The sequence below is a fragment of the Pinus tabuliformis genome, chromosome 6 (genome assembly GCF_031772625.1).
Source record: "Pinus tabuliformis cultivar Carrire ecotype Pingquan chromosome 6, CPIR1, whole genome shotgun sequence".
Classification (NCBI taxonomy): domain Eukaryota; kingdom Viridiplantae; phylum Streptophyta; class Pinopsida; order Pinales; family Pinaceae; genus Pinus; species Pinus tabuliformis.
The window spans coordinates 1,218,597,327-1,218,606,021 of record NC_142292.1 but is presented as its reverse complement, the minus strand read 5'-3'; the positions used below and the strand labels follow the sequence as shown (position 1 = coordinate 1,218,606,021).

The following is an 8,695-nucleotide window of genomic DNA, read 5'->3' as shown; positions in this document are numbered from 1 at the left end:
GTATTCGTTTTAAAATGCTTTATTCCCATTTGTATTTAGATCTTGATTCATTCCTATAAAATTATTTATAAAAGATTATATTTATTTTATAACTATTTAAGGATATTGTTAGATGTTCCTATCCATCTTAAATACTTCGGAATAGGTGTAAACTCTTTGATGTTACTGAAAGATGGCCGAAAATAAATATGAAACAAACCCTATATCAAACATAACAGCCAAAACAGCCGGATTCTATTAATGTGTTTAGAAAACAGTGGATGCAAGAATAAATGTCCATCATATTAACGAGTGAAAATTGCAGAACAGTTTGACGATGTACCCATTATATATATCTATATTTTAAAGGCATGAAGTACAGAAATTTATCTCAATGATAACTTCAGAATTTTCCAGTTGTGACAGTAAGGGGAAAAAATATAAATTCTCAATCAGCTCAAGCAGCAGCAAGAGCTCCTGCGTCTGGGGCAGCAGCTACATCACCTCCATTTTGGAGCATCTGATCAAAATGCCATACAGCTGCAAGAAACAACCAAATAAATTACAGTTCAGCTTTTAGTAATGAGACATGATCAAATAAATCTGGGATATAAATCTTTGTTTTAATTGTGAATATGAAAATGGTCTCTCCTCGAATGTTTATCAAACTGGACATAGCATCTTCATACCGTGCCCTTTGCCTATCCTTCTCAACTGAGACACATATTCTGATACTTTCTTGATGGCTTCAACCTGCAAAATTCCAGAGGAAAACATAACATAAGCCTCTTATTATGCTCATTCTTTATACTTCTCTCTTACTTGTAACGACAAAATATACAGAGCATGTAACCTGGTGGGCCAGAAAGTTGCCCTCGATGAAATCTGTCATCTGACCATCGTTAACCTCTTGGGCTACCTGCTCCCATCAAATCCATTAACTTTCAAAATCATTAATCTAATGCAACATGATTTTAAATATTTCAAAGTAACAAGATATATTTAATCAACACGTAAGGAATTCAGCCTATGTTTACAGTGTGCAAGTTCAGAAGCTTTTGATTTGTGAGTTTCTCCAAAGACAAGGCCAGCTCCATGGCTGTGACCAGTAGATCAAGAACCGACCCAAAGCACAAACAAAAAACATATTGTTATGTTAAGCTACATTCAACCAAAAAACATGGCATAAAATATGGACGTTGCACGTTGGATTGGACTCACAATAAAGGGCTTCACCCTTCTGAGCGTTGTCAAACTCCATGAGGGTAGGCAACAAAATGGATTGTAGTTTAACTTTCCCACCTCTGATGTTCTGCTCAAATAAAGCACCAACACAGATCAAAGTATCAAATAACAGTTATAGCTTCACTAAAGTTTAGGACCTAAAACAACAGATTGAAGTAAAACTCTTAGTCCCAGAAACCTGATATTTCATGAGCTTTTCTGCATGATCCCTCTCCTCGTCACTGGCATCCTTGAAGTACCTGTCGCATTGGAGAAAACCTGTTATTCATCACACTTCTCACAAGGATACGTATACACAAGAATATAAGAAGAAAATTGGGGGTTTCTCACTTTGCAAAGCCTGGCAGAGCGACGTTGTCCCTATCGAAGTATGCAAAGAGAGCATGATAAATATATGAAACGTTGTATTCCACGCTGCCAAAAAGATTTCAAGCTTCATATGATTCCAGAGTATGAAAATAAATTGGTCCAAGAATAACTACACATGTTATAACTTCTACCAAACGAATTTATTAAGTAAATTGACCTAAAGGTATAGAACTTTAAGATAAGCTTCGTCTCATTACCGACTTAATTTGTTCATTGAGTGCAACCTCACAACTATCTGAGAACTTCTGTCTCGCCAAAGACTGAGAGAATGATAAAGAAACTTGTGCTAGCTCATTCTGAACTTCAACAAAAGGCTCAAATATAACTCCACCCAGAGCACCTGTCGGCTTCCCTTCACCGCCTACAGCAGCTCGAACGGTATGAACACAATGCTTGCCTCCTCTCTTACTCTTCATGTACCTTGCTGCAACACCAACATCGCATTTGTCTGCTGAAATGCCTTTCTTGCAGAAACCATTGGGGCGTTGCTGCTTCTTCCATGGAGAAGAAGCATCAATGGCGGGGGAAACAATAGCAGAAGCTCTGAGAAGCATGGTGGCAAATTGAATCAACCTGCAAATGCGTATAACATGCAGTCTTGTATTCAAATACCCACAATATGTAAATTCAAATAAAAATCACCAATAATACACCCCAGATATATATATATATATATAAAAGCCAGAATAAAAAACTCATAAAACTGAAATCCACTACTCCAAACTCGGAAATCAAAACTCGATTTAAAACGCCCTCAAACAAAAAAATTCACATGTGGACAGTCCACAACTAGTCATCGACTCAAAACACATCATGGAACTCAATATAAGCATCATTAAAATGGCAAGCAGAAAATTTCTCAAAAACAATTTAAAAATTTGGATGTATCTCCATTTTAACAATACTCACGAATGAAAGTGAAACCTGAAACCGGAATACTGGTTCACTCAATTTCACTAAACACACTGGAAGCTAATGATATGATTAATCCCAGAAACACTCTAAAAAACCAATATGAATCACAAAATTTGAAATTAGACCCTTGCCTTTCATAAGTAGCGGACAGTGGCTAAATTGTGCTAAATTGCGAGAAAATATAAATAGTGGCCGCCTCCTGTTCCCTCGCATCAACGAATTCAGACTTACGGTGTGAATGGTTCCGCTACGAGAAGAATATTGTGATGGAAAGAGGCGTAGGAGGCCATCTCTGCTACCGCAGAATGGCAAGTGGACGGTTCAGATCGACCGGCTTGTGGAGGAGCGTGTACAACTCGTGCTCTCTATATTCTCATTTGGCGCAGCGTGCCCAACTCGTGCTTTCTAGATTCTGCGTACATATTATTTTCTGTGGGCCTTCTTTCTCTTCTTTTCATTTTACTTGGTGGAAATTCGTGGCCATTTTTTAAAATGAGTTGGCGTGTTTTGTCCGTTTTGTCAATTTCCACGAAAGGAAAGCGAAATTACGTGAGTTGGGGTGTTTTGTCCGTTTTGTCAATTTCCATGAAAGGAAAGCGAAATTACGTGGTCGCCGATAAATGTAAATTTTTTTAAATCAAATTTTATTATTTTAAAGAGTAATATATAATTTTTTTAAATATTGTAAATTTATAATAAATATTAAAATATTTATTTTATTCATAATAAATATCACAATATTTTATAATATATTTCACATTACAACAAATTTAAAATAAAATAAATATTAATTAAGTTATAATTATTATATTTTTATTATTATTAATTATAAAAAGAATATATGTATATATAAAATAATTTTTTTAATTATGGAAATTATTTTATTATGGAGATTTTTATTTGTAAATAGACTTTATCACAATACTATGGGTTAATACCATGGTTTATCCATACCATATGCCCAAAAAAACCATAACTCATTTAATTTTATATGACCCTTGTTCATATGACATTTGTTTTAATTAATGAGTTAAATTAAAAGAGAAAAAAAGACACCACAACTTGGGAAATAGATCTCAATTTTTAATTTGTGTATACTACCAAAAATATTTTAGAATATTCTATGCAAGTTAAATCTTATTATCCACGTAATTATTATCGATAACCACCTAATAATTATTCATAATTAAATTAAAATTTTAGAAACATTTTTCCAAATAAACATAATTCTAAAAACTTTATTTTAAAATAAACATACATATCAACATAATAATTAAATTAAAATCCTAAAAATCTTACTCCAAAATAAAAATTCTAATCACATAGTCTTTGACATTGTCTTGAAGATGGACCACATTAGCTAGTTCGAAACATCGACCAATTCATGATTATGTGATTAATCTGAAAGACATCTATATATCAAGGTTCCTATCAATACAATTGTATATAATTTAAGTTAATTATTTATTTTTAATTTATTTATAAATATATAAAATATTATCAAAATAAAAATTCACACAGATATAGAACACCAATCCACCCAGATTTAATAGTAATAAGGGAAGTTGCACGACAACTAGTCCCTGCTTGAGGCTCGAAGAAAACTATGAAACCATTGCTCTGGTAAAGCACAATCAAGCCAAAGAACTCTGTAGAGTTTCAACCGGCTAATAAACAACGATAGGGGCAACTTTAGTTTAGTTCAAGGCCAGTGAAAGATTAAGCTCTTGGATCAGGGGGTCAATCTGAAAAAACCTTATAAAATGCATGTTTGAATAAAGAGAACCTTTGTTTGTAGAGGTTCCAAGTCATATTAATCTACCGAGGTTTAAAACACTATTTTTGTATGGGGAATCAAGCTACTCCGTACTCTGTAAGCTATAAGCATTACCTTAATCAAACGTGTTGGTTACATTGTATACGTCTATTCCATGGAGAGCTAATCAAACGTGTTGGTTACATGTATACCCGTATTCCATGGAGCGTTGCATATCTAACTAGAAGGGAACAAAAAGTGATTAATTAAGCTAGTGTGTTTTTTTGTTGTTCTGACCTTAGTCGATTATACACTTTGCTCACATTTGCCCACCTTAGCAAAACAAAGTTTACACGATTTCAATGCTGAATAAATTTGCATTAATGTAAAATAATAAATTAATTTCAAGTATAAGAGAAATATTCAATCTTGAAGTCCTGAACTTGATCATTAGCGTGCAAGTGGCATAGAAAATTTTAGGGGCGAATGTTCGCCTTTTGGGGGAATTAAGGGGTTTCTAAATTTTTAGTGGGTGAATCTTTTGTATCATAGCACATTTTTACAAATCACCTCAAATAACCCACTTTATTTTAAGGGAGAGGGTAAAAAAGGTAAATTTAGCGCTTGAAACTAGGATTTACAACTTTCCATTCGCCCATTTTCAAGAATAGGCTTTATTTAAGTGAATCCATTGGCCCATTTTCAAGAATAGGTTTTATTTAAGTGAATCCTATGGGCCAAATACCATATTTATAAAAGAGGTATGGTAAATTAATAAAAATATAAATAAATAAGAGGTATGGTAAATAAATAAAACATTTTTTATATTTACTCCATAAGTCACATTATATACATGCAAGGGTGTAAACAAATAAAAATATAAGTAAAGTGGAGGTATGGTAAATAAATAAAACGTCTTTTTATACTTACTCAAAAGGTATGGTAAATAAATAAAAATATAAATAAACTAGACGTATGGTAAATAAATAAAACCTCTTTTTATATTTAGTCCATAACCCGGCTCAAGAAAGAGGTTTTATTTATGTGAATCCTATGGGCCAAATACCATATTTGTAAAAGAGGTATGGTAAATTAATAAAAATATAAATAAACTAGAGGTATGGTAAACAAATAAAACATTTTTTTTATATTTACTCCATAAGTCACCTTATATTTACGAACACTCAAAAAATGTGTTATATTTATGTGAAACCTATGGGCAAAATACTATGGGACAAATACCATGGACTATATTATTATTAATACCATGCAAAAAACATTATTAACCCTAATATTAGTATTAATAAAAATAAAAATGGCACATGGTATTGACCCATGGTATTCACCTAGAATGTAGCATATTTAAATGGGGGCATAGATCCATCTTTACTCTGGATCTACTAACCCTCTAGAGCTATCAAATATCATGATATGCAAACTAGCATAGAGTGAAAAAATATTTGATCCCTCTCGGGGCTTGGTGGATTTAATGTATGTTAAACATTTTAGGTTGGTTAAAATAAAAATTAAAATAAAATTCAACTATTAATTTTATTAATTTTTATAAATTACTAATAGTAATTTTTAAGCTCCAGGTTTATGATAACCCATGGCATTGACCCATGGTAATACCATGGTATTCATGTGAGAATAGACTATTTAAAGGGGAAATTCTATCATCTTAGATCCATCTTAATTCTGGGTCTACCAAGTCCTTAGAGGGATAAATAGATTTCATCCCCCTGAGAGTGGTAGATGTGGAGTTAAGATGGATATAGGTTGGTTTTTATGATAATGAAGATATTAAATAGACTTAGGAAATTATACTGTAAAAACATCTTAAGGTGAATGGTTAAAGCATAGACGAACAAGTATATTTTTATACTTCTGTTTTAAACTGAAACAAATCCAGGGCTAAAAGGAATGGTTGATTGCACTAGTCATCCTTCTATAACTTTCCAACATATGCTGGAGTAAAAAGATTGTAATTTGGTTCTAATTGAAAACAGGAACATGGAACATACTTGTGTATTGGTAGGGTGGTTACGAGGTCCCTAGAAGTGATGAATTTGAATTTCTCTTGGTTTTATATATAGTATTAGATTTTTTCTCATGCTTTCTGTGAATGACACGGGTGAATTTTATCCTACACCCACTAGGTTATCGATATGTAATTTCGGTAATTTTGATTTCAAAAGATATTTTAAAGAAATGCAATGATTTCATTTGTGTATTAAATAAACACAATATTTTAATGGAATTCTGGATTTGTGGTTTACCTATATAGATTCCATGGAGAAGTGGTTGTGGTGTGACATCAATTGTCCTCAAGCAGAGGCTTTAGTTTTACTCTTTTTGGAAGCAAATACTTTCTTCCAACATTTTTGAGTTCCATGAAAAATTTGAAAGTCCTAATAGTATTCAATTATGGGTTCAAGAGAGACATAGTATTCAATTATGGGTTAAATAGATCCACACTGAATGATCTATCGGCCTTATCTTCACTTAGTTTAAGACTATTCACTTGGAGAGCCTGCATGTGCCCCCACTTCAAGAGCATAGTAAAGTCATGTAGAACTTAGAGAAGCTATCTTTAAGCTCTTAGTGAAGAATGGAAAAATGTCTAGGTTTTAACCTGGAGCACTTTTGTGATTTGGAGGAGATGCCCCCTCGTATTTGTGACACATCTTCAGTTGTGAATTGGACTATTACTAACTGTCATTTCCTTCGAAAGTTACCTAATGACTTGGAGAACCTCAACTCTTTAAGAATGTTAAGGAAGGAAAGAAAGTACATTATGCTAAGTTCTCTTATGCTTTTCAAGTTTTTCTTGGATATCTACAACATTTTAGGTAGGAAAGTACATTCTGTTAATGAAATTTTGTCTTGATAGAAAGGCCCAATTTCAAATTCTAATGCTTTTAAAAAGCATTGTATAATTGTAATGTTTCTAAAAGGAAAACATATTTTTTCAATTTAAGTATCATGATCCCGTATTCTAACCTATTTTCCAGTAACCCATTAGGCTTTGTAGCTTTGAATAAATCCATGTCTTTTGATAAGATCCTCTTCCAAATTAGAACGCAGTTTACTTTTGGCAATAACCACATACAATGTCTTGATTTTGTTATTGAGAAAATAGAGGTTGTGAAACAAGCTTGTGCCATACAAGGACTTGATTCATTGATTATGAATCAATTATGGCTCTTGATGTAACAATGTCTTGATTTTGTTGCTTGAAAATAATGCGCTTTACTATTTCACAGAATTTCTTACAATCTTTCCATAAGTATTGATTTGTAATTGAGGGATGACAGTAATGACAAAGGTAATATTCCATGGTTTGAAGTTACCCTCTTACTAAATATTTAAATATATCACCACAATTTAAATGTTAGTTAAAGGAATTGTATTTGATTTGTGAACAATTCATTGCTTGATTTATAGATTTTGATTTTTTCCCTTTTTTATTTTTTTCTCAGATTTGGTATGAGATATCTTCCAATACTTGGGTTCCCTAGTTTCCCCACCATAGCTATGAGGTTTAGATGCTATCATTAAATATTCTCAGAACGTTACAACTTTTATATTAAGTGTGCTTTGAAACATTGTTGTTGCTTTTCCATGGTGTTAATGCAAATAAGCACTACAACTAGTGCCATTATTTAGATTAAGTCCGAAAATCTAGGTGGTCTTGTAATGATGGAGTGATTGTTTTCTAGCTACTAAGGCCATATGCATTTTTATCTCTTATGTTGTCCCAAGATATTCAAATTCAGAATAAGAATTGAGGTCTCGTTTCCACTGTAGATTGCAGTCAGTTTCTTGAACATAATATATAGTAGATTATATTTTACTAATCAACTGTGGATGTGATCCCTCGCAGGAAAGGAAATTCAAAGTGACTTTGATTTCACATTGATTTGTCAAAACATCCACACAGGAAAGGAGATTCAAAGTGACACTGATTTCAAACTGATTTGTCAAAATGGAGGCAAGAGAAAAGGAAACTTTGTATTCAACAATGCTCTTAATTTCATATGTACATGCATAGACATATTAGTAGAAAATATTGAAGGGTTGCCTAAGTAATATTTTCCATTCCACTACATTCTTTACAGCTTGTAAATAAATAACTCGAAACAATTCATTACACTACTTGTTATTCTTTATTAATCAGTGGTTAAGATTTTGATATTGAACTGGCTAAGATTTTTCTTCCTTCTATGAAATTGTGTGTTCTATAATGCTTCTTTTCCATTCACTATGTATAGCATATAAAGTGTGTCTAATGAAGTAGGAAGATTGGAAAGTCTTGTGATCCTTGAACTATGTTACAAGGCAGAAACCCAAAGGGGCAGGGTAGGTGCATCCCCACAAAGGGGTCACAAATACCAAAATTGGTATTGGCTAGTACCTTAAGCTAGAAAA

At 32.6% G+C, this 8,695-nt stretch overlaps 1 protein-coding gene across 3 annotated transcripts; it reads right to left on the bottom strand.

Moving 5' to 3' along the window:
- Positions 1–205: 205 nt before the first annotated feature.
- LOC149263077 (ferritin-3, chloroplastic-like) lies at positions 206–2,787 on the bottom strand. Of its 3 annotated transcripts, none has more exons than XM_089387072.1 (9): positions 2,640–2,787; positions 1,795–2,166; positions 1,555–1,638; positions 1,403–1,463; positions 1,201–1,291; positions 1,017–1,078; positions 833–898; positions 669–732; positions 206–519 (listed from the first exon to the last, which is right to left on the bottom strand). In XM_089387072.1, the coding sequence occupies exons 2-9, from the start codon at positions 2,145–2,147 to the stop codon at positions 437–439; spliced, it is 864 nt and encodes a 287-aa protein (XP_089243198.1). In that variant the 5' UTR covers positions 2,148–2,166; positions 2,640–2,787; the 3' UTR covers positions 206–436. The 3 variants fall into 3 exon arrangements, with proteins under 3 accessions (XP_089243198.1, XP_089243197.1, XP_089243203.1); XM_089387071.1 differs by having other exon boundaries at positions 2,503–2,670; XM_089387077.1 differs by lacking the exon at positions 2,640–2,787 and having other exon boundaries at positions 1,791–1,940.
- Positions 2,788–8,695: the final 5,908 nt, after the last annotated feature.